The sequence below is a fragment of the Salmo trutta genome, chromosome 8 (genome assembly GCF_901001165.1).
Source record: "Salmo trutta chromosome 8, fSalTru1.1, whole genome shotgun sequence".
Lineage (NCBI taxonomy): Eukaryota > Metazoa > Chordata > Actinopteri > Salmoniformes > Salmonidae > Salmo > Salmo trutta.
Window position 1 is genome coordinate 2,725,957 of NC_042964.1, and position 20,886 is coordinate 2,746,842.

Genomic DNA, 20,886 nt, shown 5'->3' on the forward strand with positions numbered 1-20,886 from the left:
TCAGCCTTCAACATTATTGTACCTTCCAAGCTCATCATTAAGCTTGGGGCCCTACGTCTGAACTCCACCCTGTACAACTGGGTCCTGGACTTCCTGACGGACAGTCCCCAGGTGGTGAAGGTAGGAAACAACATCTCCACTACGCTGATCCTCAACACAGGGGCCCCACAAGAGGTCAGTACAGGTGCATCAAAGCTGGGACCGAGAGACTGAAAAACAGCTTCTTCAAGGCCATCAGACTGTTAAATAGCCATCACTAGCTGGGTACCACACAGTTACTCAACCCTGCACCTTAGAGGCTGCTGCACCATTTACATAGATATGGGGCCTTTAAACAGACAGACAGACAGACAGACAGACAGACAGACAGACAGACAGACAGACAGACAGACAGACAGACAGACAGACAGACAGACAGACAGACAGACAGACAGACAGACAGACAGACAGACAGACAGACAGACAGACAGACAGACAGACAGACCACCTGGGAGTCTGTGGTGAGGTCATCACAGATGGTTGTCATGGTATTGATCCAGTTTCCATAGATACTCTCCTCCTTTGGGTTGGACCTCTGCTCACTGGAGACAAGAGGTTATAGGGTTAACAAACACACACACACACACACACACACACACACACACACACACACACACACACACACACACACACACACACACACATACACACACATACATACATACATACATACATACATACATACATACATACATACATACATACATACATACATACATACATACATACATACATACATACATACATACATACATACATACAGTTGAAGTCCGAAGTTTACATACACTTATGTTGGAGTCATTAAAACTCGTTTTTCAACCACTCCACAAATTTCTTGTTAACAAACTATAGTTTTGGCAAGTCGGTTAGGACATCTACTTTGTGTATGCCACAAGTAATTTTTCCAACAATTGTTTACAGGCAGATTATTTCACTTATAATTCACTGTATCACAATTCCAATGGGTCAGAAGTTTACATACACTAAATTGACTGTGCCTTTAAACAGCTTGGAAAATTCCAGAAAATGTCATGGCTTTAGAAGCTTCTGATAGGCTAATTGACATAATTTTAGTCAATTGGAGGTGTACCTGTGGATGTATTTCAAGGCCTACCTTCAAACTCAGTGCATCTTTGCATGAAATCATGGGAAAATCAAAAGAAATCAGGCAAGACCTCAGGAAAAACAAATTGTAGACCTCCACAAGTCTGGTTCATCCTTGGGAGCAATTTCCAAACGCCTGAAGGTACCACGTTCATCTGTACAAACAATAGTACGCAAGTATAAACACCATTGGACCACGCAGCCGTCATACCGCTCAGGAAGGAGGCGCGTTCTGTCTCCTAGAGATGAACGTACTTTGGTGCGAAAAGTGCGATTCAATCCCAGAACAAAAGCAAAGGACCTTGTGAAGATGCTGGAGGAAACAGGTACAAAAGTATCTCTATCCACAGTAAAACGAGTCCTATATCGACATAGCCTGAAAGGCTGCTCAGCAAGGAAGAAGCCACTGCTCCAAAACCGACTACCGACTATAGATTGCATCATGAGGTAGGAAAATTATGTGGATATATTGAAGCAACATCTCAAGACATCAGTCAGGAAGTTAAAGCTTGGTCGCAAACGGGTCTTTCAAATGGACAATGACCCCAAGCATACTTCCAAAGTTGTGGCAAAATGGCTTAAGGACAACCAAGTGAAGGTATTGGAGTGGTCATCACAAAGCCCTGACCTCAATCCTATAGAACATTTGTTGGCAGAACTGAAAAAGCGTGTGCGAGCAAGGAGGCCTACAAACCTGACTTAGTTACATCAGCTCTGTCAGGAGGAATGGGCAAAAATTCATCCAACTTATTGTGGGAAGCTTGTGGAAGGCTACCTCAAACGTTTGACCCAAGTTAAACAATTTAAAGGCAATGCTACCAAATGCTAATTGAGTGTACAGTCGTGGCCAAAAGTTTTGAGAATGACACAAATATAAATTTTCACAAAGTCTGCTGCCTCAGTTTGTATGATGGCAATTTGCATATACTCCAGAATGTTATGAAGAGTGATCAGATGAATTGCAAAGTCCCTCTTTGCCATGCAAATGAACTGAATCCCAATAAAACATTTCCACTGCATTTCAGCCCTGCCACAAAAGGACCAGCTGACATCATGTCAGTGATTCTCTCATTAACACAGGTGTGAGTGTTGACGAGGACAAGGCTGGAGATCACTCTGTCATGCTGATTGAGTTCGAATAACAGACTGGAAGCTTCAAAAGGACGGTGGTGCTTGGAATCATTGTTCTTCCTCTGTCAATCATGGTTACCTGCAAGGAAACACGTGCCGTCATCATTTTTTCCCACAAAAAGGGCTTCACAGGCAAGGATATTGCTGCCAGTAAGATTGCACCTAAATCAACCATTTATCGGATCATCAAGAACTTCAAAGAGAGTGGTTCAACTGTTGTGAAGAAGGCTTCAGGGCGCCCAAGAAAGTCCAGCAAGCGCCAGGACTGTCTCCTAAAGTTGATTCAGCTGCGGGATCGGGGCACCACCAGTACAGAGCTTGCTCAGGAATGGCAGCAGGCATGTGTGAGTGCATCTGCATGCACAGTGAGGCGAAGACTTTTGGAGGATGGCCTGGTGTCAAGAAGGGCAGCAAAGAAGCCACTTCTCTCCAGGAAAAACATCAGGGACAGACTGATATTCTGCAAAAGGTACAGGGATTGGACCGCTGAGGACTGGGGTGAAGTCATTTTCTCTGATGAATCCCCTTTCAGATTGTTTGGAGCATCTGGAAAAAAGCTTGTCCGGAGAAGACAAGGTGAGCGCTACCATCAGTCCTGTGTCATGCCAACAGTAAAGCATCCGGAGACCATTCATGTGTGGGGTTGCTTCTCAGCCAAGGGAGTGGGCTCACTCACAATTTTGCCTAAGAACACAGCCATGAATAAAGAATGGTACCAACACACCCTCCAAGAGCAACTTCTCCCAACCATCCAGGAACAGTTTGGTGACGAACAATGCCTTTTCCAGCATGATGGAGCACCTTGCCATAAGGCAAAAGTGATAACGAAGTGACTCGGGGAACAAAACATGGATATTTTGGGTCCATGGCCAGGAAACTCCCCAGACCTTAAAACCTGTCTGGGCTAAGGGGCAGTATTGAGAATTTTGGAAAAAATATGTTCCCATTTTTAACTGCCTCCTACACCAACTCAGAAGCTAGAATATGCATATTATTGTTCAGGTTTGGATAGAAAACACTCTGAATTTTCTAAAACTGTTTGAATGGTGTCTGTGAGTATAACAGAACTCCTATGGCAGGCAAAAACCTGACAAGGTTTCAAGCAGGAAGTACCCTGTCTGACAAGGAGTCGTGCGTCTTGCATCTTTTTATTGAAAAGTAAGGATCTTAGCTGTAACGTGACAATTCCCAGGGCTCCAATAGGCTCTCAGAACCCGCGAAAAACCTGAAGGTTTACGAGGGAGCCTCAGGCTGAAACACATTATCACCTTTTGTAAGTGGCTGCTCCGAGGACCTTTGAATGATGCGCGTGCATGAGTCGCTTCTGAGGAGAAATTTTATTCGGCTGTTTAGGCTCAATGCATACTCCCGGTCGGAATATTATCACTAATCTACGAGTTGAATGGCATAAAAATTGGTTTTGAACAGCGGTTGACATGCTTCGAAGTACGGTAATGGAATATTTAGACATTTTTGACACGCCAATGCGCCATGCGCAAGACCGTGAAGAAGCATTCTAGAACTCACGAACAAAACGTCGCTGTTTGGATATAACGATGGATTATTTGGGACCAAACCAACATTTGTTATTGAAGTAGAAGTCCTGGCAGTGTATTCTGATGAAGAACAAGCAAGGTAAGAACATTTTTCTTATAGGAAATGTGATTTTGGTGGAGGCTGACCTGGGTGGGTATCTAAATAGCTAGCCCTGTAATGCCGGGCTATGTACTTAGATTATTGCAAAATGTGCTTCATCCGAAAAGCTATTTTAAAATCGGACATATCGAGTGCATAGAGGAGTAATGTATCTATAATTCTTAAAATAATTGTTATGCTTTTTGTGAACGTTTATCGTGAGTAATTTAGCAAACTGTTAGTAAATTCTCCGGAAGTTTGCGGGGGTTATGCTTTTTCTGAACGTCACATGCTAATGCAAAAAGCTGTTTTTTGATATAAATATGAACTTGATTGAACAGACATGCATGTATTGTATAACACAATGTCCTAGGTGTGTCATCTGATGAAGATCATCAAAGGTTAGTGCTGCATTTAGCTGTGGTTTGGGTTTATGTGACATGATATGCTAGCTTGAAAAATGGCTGTATGATTTTTTCTGGCTGGGCACTCTGCTGACATAATCTAATGTTTTGCTTTCGTTGTAAAGCCTTTTTGAAATCGGACAGTGGGGTTAGATTAACGAGATTCTTGTCTTTAAATAGCTGTAAAATAGTCATATGTTTGAGAAATTGAAGTAATAGTATTTCTAACGATTCAAAAATCGCGCCACTGGAATTTCAGTAGCTGTTACGTAGGTGGGACGAAATCGTCCCACATACCCGAGAGAGGTTAATCCCATTGAGAATGTGTGGTCAGTCCTCAAGAGGCGGTTGGACAAACAAAAACCCACAAATTCTGACCAACTCCAAGCATTGATTATGCAAGAATGGGCTGCCATCAGTCAGGATGTGGCCCAGAAGTTATTTGACAGCATGCCAGGGCGGATTGCAGAGGTCTTGAAAAAGAAGGGTCAACACTGCAAATATTGACTCTTTGCATCAACTTCATGTAATTGTCAATAAAAGCCTTTGACATTTATGAAATGCATGTAATTATACTTCAGTATTCCATAGTAACATCTGACAAAAATATCTAAAGACACTGAAGCAGGAAACTTTGTGAAAATTAATATTTGTGTCATTCTCAAAACTTTTGGCCACGACTGTATGTAAACTTCTGACCCAGTGGGAATGTGATGAAAGAAATAAAAGCTGAAAGAAATCTTTCTCTCTACTATTATTCTGCCATTTCACATTCTTAAAATAAAGTGGTGATCCTAACTGACCTAAAACAGGGAATTTTTACTCGGATTAAATGTCAGGAATTGTGAAAAACTGAGTTTAAATGTATTTGGTTAAGTTGTATGTAAACTTCCGACTTCAACTGTACATACAACATACATACATACATACATACATACATACATACATACATACATACATACATACATACATACATACATACATACATACATACATACATACATACATACATACACCCCTACCTGATGTCTTTGAGCAGGTCTTGCTGTGCTCTGAGTTGTCTCTGTGCTTCATGGACTCTTCCCTTCATAGTTAACCTGGCACACAGCTGGGCACAGTGGACTCCTAACACTGACATGTTCAGACTGCCTGCCCACACCCAGCTAGACAGAGAGAGAGTGACGGGGACAGGAGGAGAGAGAGAGAAGCAGGGGGCATTTAGTGTGTGTGTGTGTGCGTGCTTGCGTGTGTTAGTCTGTGTGTGTTACCTGCTGGTTGTAACCCGTCTCTGTTCAGTGATGATGCGTGTTACTTTCTGTTGATCTCTGGTGGTGAAGGACAGCTGTAGCTGGAACGGTAGTCGGTCTCTACGCATGAAACCTGTACAACAGACACAAACATGCACGCACACACAAAGGGACCTCTTAAGGGATCCTGGGAGAGGGTATGCGTGTTCGTGTGCGAATTTAGGTGTGTGTGTTCACTCACTCTCTGTACTATCAGGCTTGCAGGCAAACTGAAAGGTGATCTCCACCCCTTCTGTTACGTTCCCTATATCCCTTACTAGACAGTGGCTACACTCCTCATAGGGAAAATACCTGGGGGAGACAGAGGTGAAGGATGACAAATGTTTTCATGGCTGACTTAAGAGCATTGAGTTTGTGAGTGAAATCCACACAAGGTGTGTGTTTGTGTGTGATACTTCACCCTGAAAGAAGTCATACTCACATGCCGTCAGCTGCTAGTAACGTTGCCGTGACGCCCGTCGCTAAGATGTTGTCGGCCAGAGCTGACTGGATCTCTGTTGCTACGGTACCAATGTTTACTATGTTCACCTGTTCAGGTGAAAGAGGAGAGGAGGAGAAGAGAGAGACAGGAGGAGGAGGAGAAGAGAGACAGGAGGAGAAGAGAGAGACAGGAGGAGGAGAAGAGAGAGACAGGAGGAGGAGGAGAAGAGAGAGACAGGAGGAGGAGGAGAGAGAGACAGGAGGAGGAGGAGAATAGAGAGACAAGAGGAGGAGGGGAGGGAACAGGAGGAAGGGGAGGAGGAGGAGAGAGAGGTGAGATGTGAGAACAGGAGGAGGAAGAGGGGAGGAGGAGAGAGAGGTGAGGGGAGAGAACAGGAGGAGGGGGGAGAGAACAGGAGGAGAGAAGAGAAGGAGGAGAGAGAGGTGAGATATGAGAACAGGAGTAGGAGGAAGAGGGGGATAGGAGAGGTAAGAGGTTGGTAATAGGAGAGGAGGTAAGAGGAGAGGTAAGGTAATAGGAGAGGTAATAGGAGAGGAGAGGTGAGAGGAGAGGTAAGGTAATAGGAGAGGTAATTGGAGAGGAGAGGTGAGAGGAGAGGTAATAGGAGAGGAGAGGTATGGTAAGGTAATAGGAGAGGAGAGGTAAGGTGAGAGGAGAGGTAAGGTAATAGGAGAGGAGGTAAGAGGAGAGGTAAGGTAATAGGAGAGGTAATAGGAGAGGAGAGGTGAGAGGAGAGGTAAGGTAATAGGAGAGGTAATTGGAGAGGAAAGGTGAGAGGAGAGGTAATAGGAGAGGAGAGGTGAGAGGAGAGGTAAGGTAATATGAGAGGTAATAGGAGAGGAGAGGTGAGAGGAGAGGAGAGGTAAGGTAATAGGAGAGGAGAGGTGAGAGGAGAGGTAAGGTAAGGTAATAGGAGAGGTAAGAGGAGAGGTAAGGTAATAGGAGAGGAGAGGTGAGAGGAGAGGTAAGGTAATAGGAGAGGTGAGAGGAGAGCAGAGGTAAGAGGAGAGGTGAGAGGAGAGGGTGTGTGTGTGTCTCACCCTTCCTCCAGTCTGGTCAGCCAGTAGTCCCACCTCAGCCAACCTGCAGTCTGTGCCCTCAAAGGTCATCACTGAAACTATCACACTGCAGAAACAGAAAATACATGACAGATCAATCATCACCCTGCAGAGTGAAGGAATACACAGTCAACCTGAGGAGTTTTGTGATAAGCTATTGGATGTTTGGGGGTGCATTGTACTTTGGTGTACATGGAGGTTTTTGGGTGTACACTAACCTTCTGTTAGCTACCACCTGGGATAGTTAGGGGTACACTAACCCTCTGTTAGCTAGTTAGGGGGTACACTATCCCTCTGTTAGCTAGTTAGGGGGTACACTAACCCTCTGTTAGCTAGTTAGGGGGTACACTAACCCTCTGTTAGCTAGTTAGGGGGTACACTAACCCTCTGTTAGCTAGTTAGGGGGTACACTAACCCTCTGTTAGCTAGTTAGGGGGTACACTAACCCTCTGTTAGCTAGTTAGGGGGTACACTAACCCTCTGTTAGCTAGTTAGGGGGTACACTAACCCTCTGTTAGCTAGTTAGGGGGTACACTAACCCTTTGTTAGCTGCCTCATTGGCTAGCTGTCTGTAGAAGTAAGGTGACTGGGGGGAGGAGAAAGGGGCGGGACCGTCCTCCATCTCACCCAATCCGATGTTAGCTCGCCCGTCTGTACACAAGATCACCTAGAGGTCAACCAATCACAGAACACGGAACACTGAGAGGTTATACCTGGTCATAACAATGATATAGGAGTTGACAGAAATGAGACATGGTGTCTGATAGGCTGTCAGAATTTCAACGAGGCATCTGATTTGGTTGTGATACCGGAAGTGAACTGCTTTTGGATGGACCGCTAAGCTCTGACTGACCTTTGACCCCACGAATCGAGACGCCATGGCAACGGAGACCAAGGCTGCAGGACCCAACGCTGTAGCCCCGTGTTCTCGCAACCTGGAGAGATGGAGAGATAGTTAGAAAGGGGAGAGAGATAGTTTTAATAAGACACAGATTGGCAGGCAGGCAGTCAACCAGCCAGACAGACGAACAAATAGCCAGACAGAAACCAACGGACAGACTGACAGAGAACCAGCCAGACAGACAGACTCACTCTTTGACTCTCCGTGAGAGGTGTTGGTAGCTCTCAGCTATACAGTGTGGAGTGTTGTACTGTTGACCCTGTTGTCTCAGGTAGTCATAATCAACAAGAGCCCAGTCCCTCAGAGAGACTGGTACACCTGAACCATCACCATACACTACTACCTAGAGAGGGCGGGAGAGAGGGAGGGAGGGAAAATGATTATAACAATAAAAAATAGATGCAACAGGTAGGCAGGTTAGTAGGCAGCTTCCCCAAAAGTCAATTTAATAAAAATTGGTCAAAATGATGTAATTAATCCTGTCTATACAGAAATACATAAAATGATTGAAAATAGTACACCTGAGAGCATGATGTAGCCACAAAGCTGACATTTTCAACATGTCCCCGATTGAGTCTGTAATACCAACATGCTTCAAGCAGACCACCATAGTCCCTGTGCCCAAGAACACAAAGGCAACCTGCTTAAATGACTACAGACCCGTAGCACTCACGTCCGTAGCCATGAAGTGCTTTGAAAGGCTGGTAATGGCTCACATCAACACCATTATCCCAGAAACCCTAGACCCACTCCAATTTGCATACCGCCCAAACAGATCCACAGATAATGCAATCTCTATTGCACTCCCCACTGCCCTTTTCCACCTGGACAGAAGGAACACCTATGTGAGAATGCTATTCATTGACTACAGCTCAGCGTTCAACACCATAGTACCCTCAAAGCTCATCACTAAGCTAATGACCCTGGGACTAAACACCTCCCTCTGCAACTGGATCCTGGACTTCCTGACGGGCCGCCCCCAGGTGGTGAGGGTAGGTAGCAACACGTCTGCCACAATGATCCTCAACACTGGAGCTCCCCAGGGGTGCGTGCTCATTCCCCTCCTGTACTCCCTGTTCACCCACGACTGCATGGCCAGGCACGACTCCAACACCATCATTAAGTTTGCTGACGACACAACAGTGGTAGGCCTGATCACCGACAACGACGAGACAGCCTACAGGGAGGAGGTCAGAGACCTGGCAGGGTGGTGCCAGAATAACAACCTATCCCTCAACGTAACCAAGACTAAGGAGATGATTGTGGACTACAGGAAAAGGAGCACCGAGCACGTCCCCATTCTCATCGACGGGGCTGTAGTGGAGCAGGTTGAGAGCTTCAAATTCCTTGGTGTCCACATCAACAATAAATTAGAATGGTCCAAACACACCAAGACAGTTGTGAAGAGGGCACGACAAAGCCTATTCCCCCTCAGGAAACTAAAAAGATTTGGCATGGGTCCTGAGATCCTCAAAAGGTTCTACAGTTGCAACATCGAGAGCATCCTGACTGGTTGCATCACTGCCTGGTACGGCAATTGCTCGGCCTCCGACCGCAAAGCACTTCAGAGGGTAGTGCGTACGGCCCAGTACATCCCTGGGGCAAAGCTGTCTGTCATTCAGGACCTCTACACCAGGCCCTGAAAATTGTCAAAGACCCCAGCCACCCCAGTCATAGACTGTTCTCTCTACTACCGCATGGCAAGCGGTACCAGAGTGCCAAGTCTAGGACAAAAAGGCTTCTCAACAGTTTTTACCCCCAAGCCATAAGACTCCTGAACAGGTAACCAAATGGTTACTCGGACTATTTGCATTGTGTCCCCCCAACCCCTCTTTTTACGCTACTGCTACTCTCTGTTCATCATATATGCATAGTCACTTTAACCAAACCCACATGTACATACTACCTCAATAAGCCTGACAAACCAGTGTCTGTATATAGCCTTGCTACTCTTAGTTTCAAATGTCTTTTTACTGTTGTTTTATTTCTTTACTTACCTACACACACACCTTTTTTTCCCGCAATATTGGTTAGAGCCTGTAAGTAAGCATTTCACTGTAAGGTCTACACCTGTTGTATTCGGTGCACGTAACAAATAAACTTTGATTTGATTGCTTTAAATCACAAGTGCATAGCCTACAATTGGAGCTCACAATGTCGGCAGTGGCAAACAATCAAATAACTGATTGTTGAGAGAGAGAGAGAGAGAGAGAGAGAGACCTTTTCAACATTTATATCAATGAATTAGCAGACATGTTGGACCATTCTCCAACCCCAGGACTCACACTATTTGACACAGAGGTAAACTACCTGCTATATGCTGATGATTTGGTTCTTCTATCACCAATCAAAGACATTATATTACCATCATTGGGCCTTGGCAGTAAATTAAAAAATAAACGAAAATCATGATCCCCCCCCCCACCCAAAAAAACCAGAAACAGATGTCAGAAACACAAATATAAATTCACCCTGAACAACACCATCATTGAACACACAAAACATGACTCATACCTTGGTCTGACCATATCTGCATTGGGAAACTTTAATATGGCAGTGAATGCACTCGAAGAAAAAGCCGGCAGAGCATTGTATGCAATAAAAATGAAATTATTCAAAAATCAACATCACTGTTGCTGATAACTAGATTTTATGGTACAGAGTAGGTTATCTTGTCATAATTCTGTTGTTGATAGTTAGATGTTATGATACAGAGTAAGTTAGGCCCCTTTTTTCTCCACTTCCTGTCTGAATGACGTGCCCAAAGTAAACTGCCTGTAGCTCAGACCCTGAAGCCAGGATATGTATATAATTGGTACCATTGGAAAGAAAACACTGACGTTTGTATAAATGTTAAAATAATGTAGGAGAATGTAACACAATAGATATGGTAGGAGAAAAGAAAAACCAACCGGAATATTTTGTTGTTGTTGAGACAATCCTCTTAGAAATGCAAGAGAAAGGTAATATTGACAATTAGCTCACTGGATCCTATGTCTTCCACAGGGTGTCAGCAGTCAATGTCCAAAGTTTCAGGCTTGTAACTTCAAGCATGATGGCGCACACAAATTTGTATTTGCGCGTGCCATGAAGACATTACACACCTGCTAAAATCGGCTTCCTATTGAACATACTTCTTTCCGAAATAAATATTATAGTTTGATTACATTTTAGGGTACCTGAGGGGTAAATAGAAATGTATTTTGACTTGTTGAAACAAAGTTTAGGGGTAGATTTTCAGATTCCTTTCTCTGCAAGTTGAACGAGTGGATTTCTCAAATCGATGGCGCCAACTAAATAGACTTTTTGGGATATAAAGAAGGATTTTATCTAACAAAACAACACTACATGTTATAGCTGGGACCCTTTGGATGACAAATCAGAGGAAGATTTTCAACAAGTAAGTGAATATTTAATCGTTATTTGTGAATGTATGAAACCTGTGCCGGTGGAAAAATATTTTGTTGTGGGGCGCTGTCCTCAAACAATCACATGGCATGTTTTCGCTGTAATAGCTACTGTAAATCGGACAGTGCAGTTATATCAACAAGAATTTAAGCTTTCAGCCAATATAAGACACTTATATGTACAGTTGAAGTCTCAAGTTTACATACACCTTAGCCAAATACATTTACTCAGTTTTTCACAATTCCTGACAATTAATCAGAGTAAAAATTCCCTGTCTTAGGTCAGTTAGGATCACCACTTTATTGTAAGAATGTAAAATGGCAGAATAATTGTAGAGAGAATGATTTATTTCAGCTTTTATTTCATCACAATCCCAGTGGGTCAGAAGTTTACATACACTCAATTTGTTTTTGGTAACATTGCCTTTAAATTGTTTAACTTGCGTCAAACGTTTCAGGTAGCCTTCCACAAGCTTCACACAATAAGTTGGGTGAATGTTGGCCCATTCTTCCTGACAGAGCTGGTGTAACTGAGTCAGGTTTGTAGGCCTCCTTGCATGCACACGCTTTTTCATTTATGCCCACAAATTTTCTATAGGATTGAGGTCAGGGCTTTGTGATGACCACTCCAATACCTTGACTATGTTGTCCTTAAGCCATTTTCCCACAACTTTGGAAGTATGCTTGTGATCATTGTCCATTTGGAAGACCCATTTGCAACCAAACCTTAACTTCCTGACTGATGTCTTGAGATGTTGCTTCAGTATATCCACATAATTTTGCTTCCTCATGATGTCATCTATTTTGTGAAGTGCACCAGTCACTCCTGCAGCAAAGCACCCCCACAACATGATGCTGCCACCCCCGTGCTTCCCGGTTGGGATGGTGATCTTCGGCTTGCAAGCCTCCCCCTTTTTCCTCCAAACATAATGATGGTCATTATGGCCAAACAGTTTTATTTGTGTTTCATCAGACCAGAGGACATTTTTCCAAAAAGTACGATCTTTGTCCCCATGTGCAGTTGAAAACCGTAGTCTGGCTTTTTTTATGGTGGTTTTGGAGCAGTGGCTTCTTCCTTGCTGAGCGGCCTTTCAGGTTATGTTGATATAGGACTTGTTTTACTGTGGATATAGATACGTTTGTACTTTTTTCCTCCAGCATCTTCACAAGGTCCTTTGCTGTTGTTCTGGGATTGATTTGCACTTTTCGTAACAAAGTACGTTCATCTCCAGGAGACAGAACTCGTCTCCTTCCTGAGCGGTATGACGGCTGCGTGGTCCCATGGTGTTTATACTTGCATACTATTGTTTGTACAGATGAACGTGGTACCTTCAGGCGTTTGGAAATTGCTCCCAAGGATGAACCAGACTTGTGGAGGTCTACAATTTTTTTCTGAGGTCTTGGCTGATTTCTTTTGATTTTCCAATGCTGTCAAGCAACGAGGCACTGAGTTTGAAGGTAGGCCTTGAAATACATCCACAGGTACACCTCCAATTGACTCAAATGATGTCAATTAGCCTATCAGAAGCTTCTAAAGCCATGACATCATTTTCTGGAATTTTCCAAGCTGTTTAAAGGCACAGTCAACTTAGTGTATGTAAACTTCTGACCCACTGGAATTGTGATACAGTGAATTATAAGTTAAATAATCTGTCTGTAAACAATTGGAAAAATTACTTGTGTCATGCACAAAGTAGATGTCCTAACCGACTTGCCAAAACTATAGTTTGTTAACAAGAAATTTGTGGAGTGGTTGAAAAACGAGTTTTAATGACTCCAACATAAGTGTATGTAAATGTCCTTATTCAACTGTACATACATACCATTTAAACGTTTGGGGTCACTTAGAAATGTCCTTGTTTTGAAAAGAAAAGCACATTTTTTGTCCATGGAAATACCATCAAATTGATCAGAAATACAGTGTAGACATTGTTAATGTTGTAAATGACTATTTTAGCTGGAAACGGCAGATTTTTTTATGGAATATCTACATAGTCGTACAGAGAAACCATCACTCACACTTGAACAAACAAGACGAACTGGCACAGACAGACAGAAAACACAGGTATAAATACCCAGAGGATAGGTGGGGAAGATGAGCGACACCTGGAGGGGGTGGTGAGAAGCACAAGGACAGGTGAAACAGATCGTGACAACCAGAGCACCTTCTTCCAGTCATAATTTAAATGACGTTTGGCAAACTCCAAGCGCTTGCGCCTGTGTCTTGGGGTCAGAAAGGGTTTTCTTCTTGCAACCCTTCCAAAGAGCCTGTGTTTGTGGAGACCCCAAGATGTCACCAAGGCCTGCAATCCTTTCAAAGTGATTCTTGCGGATTTTGTTGCTTCTCTTACCATCCTCCTCCCTATCCTGGGGGGTAAAATGTATTTGTGTCCTCTACCCGTGAGGTTTTCAACTGTTCCATATCTTTTGAATGTTTTAATAATTGCCCTGACAGTGCTCAGTGGTATATTCAATCGTTTGTGGATCTTCTTGTAGCCATTACCAGATTTATGAAGGTCTACAGCCATCTGTCTCTTTTGAACTGCCAGTTCTTTTGATTTCTTCATGGGGATGGATGACAAAGGGATATTGCATGTGTGTTACCTCATTTTTATACCCTAGTGAAATAGGAAGTGATGTAATCACTCAATATAGTTCCTTAAATCTTAAATAAGTGGAATTGAATTCCTGGTTTAAATTTGGTAGATGTTATTTACAATAATCTATAGGGGTGCCATTAATTGTGAAACCTTGATTTGGAGGACATTGATTTTTAATTAAATCAATACATGATTTGGTGGGTTCCATTGAAACATTAATAAAGTACATTATTTCTCACATGTTGGTATTTTGAGTATATCTCTATATTTATATTGTTTATATTTTTTAAAGTATTGTTTGTGCATTGCCAGTCAGGGGTGCCAGTAATTTTGGAGCCCACTGTATATACATAAACATTCATACATATATATACATACATACACACACTTTTTTAAGAATATACCTTTATTATTCCCTGCAAACCCTACGAACCCTCCCCCAATTGAAGTAAACTAATAAACAATAACACTTAGGCTTCTACCTTCAGTTTATGCATACTATACACATTTTACAATAGTTATATTTTGTTTGTTATTAGTCCTGGCCTTCCTCTACTTCTGATGTCCATCAAGTTTCTATTTGTTACTGTTCTATTTAACACAATTTCTGAACCGATATACATTTTACCGACACCGTATGTTTTACATTTGTTATCATGTCGTTATTAGTCCCACCCTTCAGCTCCATTCAACCCCTCCCATCTATCTCTTAAAACCATCCATTTTGGATTTCTATTTGCCATATATTTAACTGTGCTGGGATGCTTCACAAAAGTACTGACACCTTTCTATTCTCATAGCTTCTACAGATTGTAAATTAAAGAGAAACATTTTTGCTAAAATAATTATTATATTATTGATTCATTGACTATGACTTTTCAAATCACCCAGTATTCGTGATTTTTTCTCTCGCCTGAGTTTAGCCTCGTTTCACTGCCAAAAATGTAATTAAACCATCTAGTGTTCAGCGAAATATCAACATAATGTCAAATACAGCTAGTCTAGTCAAATAATTAACATCCAATCACATTAGCCGTTACTAACGGTCCGTATGTAGCCAAAGGTAGCTGCTGCTCATGTTGGTATCTGTACTAATGGCGCAAATGCCATGACAGGGAGACATAGTGGAGTGGTAACTGCAAGCAGTTGCTCCCGACGCCACTTGGCTACACTGCAGAATCCACCTAGAGACTCTTGCTGCCAAAGGAATGCCTGACAGCTTGAAAGTGTCACGCCCTGACCACAGAGAGCCATTGTTTCTCTATGGTGTAGTAGGTCAGGGCGTGACTAGGGGGTGGTCAAGTATATCTATGTCTATGTTGGGTTCTAGTTTCTTTTTCTATGTTGGTGTTTTGTATGAGTCCCAATTAGAGGCAGCTGGTAATCGTTGTCTCTAATTGGGGATCATATTTAAGTAGTTATTTTCCCCACCTGTGTTTGTGGGATCTTGTTTTTGTGTAGGTGCCTATTTGCACTTCACTGTCGTTTCGTTGGTTCATTTATTGTTTTTGTATTTTGCTAAGTTTCACATTATAATAAAGATGTGGAACGCTACTCACGCTGCGCCTTGGTCCAATTATTACGCCGATCGTGACAGAAAGACGTTTTGGACACTACAGTGATAATGGTTAACTTTGTTAAAGCAAGGCCCCTGAACTCTTGTGTATTTTCTGTACTATGCAATGATATAGGCAGTGACCATGTAACACTTTCACAACATACAGAAGTGTGCTGGTTATCAAGGGGCAAAGTATTGACACTTTTTTTTTAAATTGAGAGACGAGCTTAAAGTTTTCTTTACTGACCATAATTTTCACTTGAAGATGAGGAGGAGGAGTTTCTCACACAACTGGCCTATCTGGGTGATGTTTTTTCTCGCCTGAATGATCTGAATCTAGGATTACTCTCCGCAACTATATTCAATGTGCAGGACAAAATTGAGGTTATGATTAAGAAGTTGGAGTTCTTCTCTGTCTGCATTAACAGGGACAACACACAGGTCATTCCATCATTGTATGATTTTCTTGTGTGCAAATCACCTCAAGCTTATGGACAATGTCAAATTTGATGTAGCGAAGCACCTGAGTAGGTTGGGTTCACAATTACGCAGGTACTATCCCGAAATGGATGACACAAACAACTGGATTCGTTATCCTTTCATGCCCTGCCTCCAGTCCACATTACCGATATCTGTACAAGAGAGCCTCATCAAAATTGCAACAAGTGGTTCTGTTAAAATGTAATTTCATCAGAAGCCACTGACAGATTTCTGGATTGGGCTGTGCTCAGAGTGTCCTGCCTTGGCAAATCGTACTGTTAAGACACTGATGCCCTTTGCAACCATGTCCCTATGTGAGAGTGGATTCTCAGCCCTCACTAGCATGAAAACTAATTACAGGCACAGACTGTGTGTGGAAAATGATTTAAGACTGAGACTCTCCAATACAACCCAACATTGCAGAGTTATGTGCATCCTTTCAAGCACACCCTTCTCATTAACCTGTGGTGAGTTATTCACAGTTTTCGATCAACAAATAAGGTTTTATATGTAAGATGGGTAAAATAAAGAGAAAAATGATTGATTATTATTATCTTTGTCACTTCCCACGAGCCGGGTTGTGACAAAAATTCACACTCATTCTTGTGTTAAATAAATGTATCGTATAGTGTGTGTGTGGGGCAGGCTTACAATGATGGCAAAAAACAACATTTGAGAGTGCGCTGACCCTTGTGCTAAAGGGGGTACGCAGCTGGAGGTTGAATGTTTGAAGAGGTGTGCTGACCATGGTGCTAGAGGGGGTACTGCTGGAGGTTGAATGTTTGAAGAGGTACGGGACTGTAAAACTTTTGGGAACCACTGTTCTAGGTAAATGTTGCAATTCTTCAGCCATTCCTGGACCTGTGACCAAAAACGTGTAGGTTATCTTGTCATAACTCTGTTGTTCATAGCTAAATGTTATGGTACAGAGTAGGTTATCTTGCCATAACTCTGTTGTTGATAGCTAAATGTTACGGTACAGAGTAGGTTATCTTGTCATAACTCAATTACACTACTACTATTCACAAAATCTGTGTCATACACAACTGGCTGCCAGGGGTTTTCCAGTCTGAGACAATGTGACGCGATACTTGTCGTAGGAACAACTAGAGTTGACACAATGTCACAGATGGTATCATACACTGTCGTTTCAACTGCAAGTGCTACATAACACTCTTCATCCTTATCTTAAACTTTAAAGGTCCAATGCAACTGTTTTTATCCAATTTATCAAATAAGTTCTGGATAACAATTAAAGTGCCTTACTGTGATTGTTTTCAAATGCTCAAAAAAAGAAACAAAAATAGCTTCTTAAACAAAGAGCAATTTCTCAATCAAGAATTTTGCTTGGACTGTCTGGGAGTGCTCTGAGTTCGCCAGGCCTAATCGGAGGGATCTGTTATTGGCAAGAGAGGTTTGAAACTCTCTTTGTTATTGGTCTATTACCTTATATTGCCTGGTGATGTTGTCAGGCAGTCCAAAACGCTACCCATTCATAACAAGCAAAGATTTCTGGCAGCCTTTTCAAACAGCTCTTACACTAAAAGGGCATTATCATAATTTTCACAATTTTACAGTATTATTCCAACTTCATAGTGTGGAAATATATACAAAACACAGGAAATCACGTTTTTGACAGCACTGGGCCTTTAATAATAATTAATTTAAATAATTTGTAAAGCGCATTTATCAAAATGAAGGCGCTAAATACTAATTATTCCAAATCTTCGTAGAGCGCATAGTTAGTAATACAACTTTTATAACTCTTGTCTTAAACTACATAAAAAAAAGAATAGAGATGGGATTATAAGTCCTTAGCTTCTTTGTCTCTCTATGTTGATATGGCACAACAAGAGGTGAGTGCTTGCTGAGTTTTACTGAGTCAGAATGTTAGAACGTCAGTGTCACCAACAGACACACAGAGGAAAGTGGTTAAGTAATTAGGTGACACCATTTCAAATATAATAATAATAAAATGTATGATTTGTGTCACAGCTGTACCTGTTTCCCTCCCTCCTCTATATACCCCTCAGCCTCCCTCCCTCTCTCCCTCCAACCCTCCCTCAGCTTCTCTCCCTCCCTCAGCCTCCCTCCCTCCCTCAGCCTCTCTCCCTCCCTCAGCCTCCCTCCAACCCACCCTCCCTCTCTCTCTCTATACCCCTCAGTCTCCCTCCCTCTCTCTATACCCCTCAGCCTCCCTCCCTCTCTCTATACCCGTCACCCTCCCTTTCTCCAACCCTCCCTCTTTCTCTCTATACCCTCCCTCCCTCCCTCCCTCAGCCTCCCTCCAACCTTTCCCCTCTCTCTCTATACCCCTCAGCCTCCTAGCCTCCCTCAAACCCTCCCCTCCCTCCCCCTCTCTATACCCCTCAGCCTCCCTCCCACCCTCCCTCCCTCCCTCCAAATCCACTCCCTTGTTAATTTTTTTTGTGAGACCCCAAATCAATCAATAAATCAATCAATACCTCGTCATTGAAGGTAACAATGGCGACTCGGCGGTGAGGTGAAGTCTTAAGTAGAGAGGACAGCGCCCTCTGGAGGGCATCCTGAATACTCTACAGAAAGAGAGAGAGAGAAGAGCTTTGACATATTCATTCATTTTAATAGAAGCCTTCTAGCCTTTTACGTTTCTAGACTCTGCGTTCCATCTGAAATAGACTAGTCTTTTCTTTTTAGGAGGTAGATCAGCTTTAATATTGCAAATAGGGGCCAGCACAGGAAAAAAATAAAAAAAATAAAATAAATTACCTATGAAATGTATGCATTCACTACTGTAAGTCGCTCTGGATAAGAGCGTCTGCTAAATGACTTAAATGTAATGTAAAATGTAATTGTCTGCATCATTTCCAATCCCCATATATATACATTTTTAGAAATATATATATATACAGTGGGCTCCGAAATTAGTCCTTAGCGTCTTAGCTTCTTTGTCTCTCTATGTTGATATGGCACAACAAGAGGTGAGTGCTTGCTGAGTTTTACTGAAGTTAAGTAGTAATTTGGTGACACCATTTGAAATATGAGTCAGAGACAAATCATACATTAAAAAGAATGTATGATTTGTGTCACAGCTGTACCTGTTTCCCTCCCTCCCTCTATATACCCCTCAGCCTCTCTCATTCCCTCAGCCTCCTTCACCCCCCTCAGCCTCTCTCCCTCCCTCTTCCTCCCTCCCTCCCTCTATATACCCCTCAGCCTCCCTCCCTCCCTCCCTCCCTCCCTCCCTCCCTCCCTCCCTCCCTCCCTCCCTCCCTCAGGCTCTCTCATTCCCTCAGCCTCCTTCACCTCCCTCAGCCTCTCTCCCTCCCTCAGCCTCCCTCCAACCCTCACTCCCTCTATACCCCTCAGCCTCCCTCTATACCCCTCAGCCTCCCTCTATACCCCTCAGCCTCCCTCTCTCTATACCCCTCAGCCTCCCTCCCTCCCTGGCTCAATATAGTTCCTTAAGACTTAAATAAGTGGAATTAAATTCCTGGTATAATTTTGATAGATGTTATTTACAATAATCTGTAGGGGTGCCATTAATTGTGAAACCTTGATTTGGAGGACATAGATTTTTAATTAAATCAATACCTATATAATTATATTGTTTATATATTTTTAAGTATTGTTTGTGCATTGCCAGTCAGGGGTGCCAGTAATTTTGGAGCCCACTGTGCATATTAGTTTAAATATATATATATATATATATATATATATATATATATATACAGTATAAAGTGGCTGCTTTGCGTTATGTATTGTTGTCTCCACCTTTTTGCCCTTTCTGCTGTTGCCTGTGCCCAACAACGTTTGTACCCTGTTTTGTGTTGCTACCATGTTGTGTTGCTGCCATGTTGTTTTGCTATCATGTTGTCATGTTGTGTTGCCACCATGCTGTGTTTTCATGTGTTGCTGCCTTGCTATGTTGTTGTCTTAGGTCTCTCTTTATGTAGTGTTGTGGTGTCTCTCTTGTTGTGATGTGTGTTTTGTACTATATATTTATTTAATTCATTTTAGTTGGCCTTTTGCCTTTTGGTAGGTCGTCATTGTACATAAGAATTTGTTCTTAACTGACTTGCCTAGTTAAATAAAGGTGAAATAAAAAAATTATTAAAAAATATACTGTATATATATACTTTTTTGAAATGTATAATTATTTCCCCCTACCCCTACCCCTACCATCCCTCCCTTAATTGGAGTAAACTAATAGACAACAACACTTCCAGCTTATACATACTATATACATTTTACGGACACAGTATATTTTACATTAGGTACGCGTTGTTTTTTTGTCCCATCCTTCAGCTCCAATCAACCCCTCCCATCTACCTCTGAACACCATCCAGTTTAGATGTCTATTTGCCATATATTTTTCGACTGTGCTGTGAGGTTTCACAAAAGTTCTGAACCTATATACAGTTGTGGCCAAAAGTTTTGAGAATGACACAAATATTAATTTTCACAAAGTAGCTGCCTCAGTGTCTTTGGATATTTTTGTCAGATGTTACTATGGAATACTGAAGTATAATTACATGCATTTCATAGGTGTCAAAGGCTTTTATTGACAATTACATGAAGTTGATGCAAAGAGTCAATATTTGCAGTGTTGACCCTTCTTTTTCAAGACCTCTGCAATCCGCCCTGGCATGCTGTCAATTAACTTCTGGGCCACATCCTGACTGATGGCAGCCCATTCTTGCATAATCAATGCTTGGAGTTTGTCAGAATTTGTGGGGTTTTGTTTGTCCACCCGCCTCTTGAGGTTTGACCACAAGTTCTCAATGGGATTAAGGTCTGGGGAGTTTCCTGGCCATGGACCCAAAATATCCATGTTTTGT

At 42.4% G+C, this 20,886-nt stretch overlaps 1 protein-coding gene across 4 annotated transcripts in view; it reads right to left on the reverse strand.

The window, feature by feature from the left end:
- The window catches only part of LOC115198054 (circularly permutated Ras protein 1), a 32,585-nt gene that overhangs the window by 3,398 nt on the left and 8,301 nt on the right, over nt 1-20,886 (reverse strand). For 2 of the 4 annotated variants that reach the window (XM_029759719.1, XM_029759723.1), the window contains 10 exons: nt 18,532-18,621; nt 8,213-8,364; nt 7,974-8,055; nt 7,660-7,787; nt 7,103-7,187; nt 6,042-6,148; nt 5,802-5,911; nt 5,582-5,693; nt 5,336-5,476; nt 488-581 (listed from right to left, as the gene is read on the reverse strand). In XM_029759719.1, the coding sequence (XP_029615579.1) occupies nt 488-581; nt 5,336-5,476; nt 5,582-5,693; nt 5,802-5,911; nt 6,042-6,148; nt 7,103-7,187; nt 7,660-7,787; nt 7,974-8,055; nt 8,213-8,364; nt 18,532-18,621 (1,101 nt within the window). The remainder of the gene's footprint in view (nt 1-487; nt 582-5,335; nt 5,477-5,581; nt 5,694-5,801; nt 5,912-6,041; nt 6,149-7,102; nt 7,188-7,659; nt 7,788-7,973; nt 8,056-8,212; nt 8,365-18,531; nt 18,622-20,886) is intronic. The other 2 variants (XM_029759722.1, XM_029759720.1) reach the window with 1 other exon arrangement.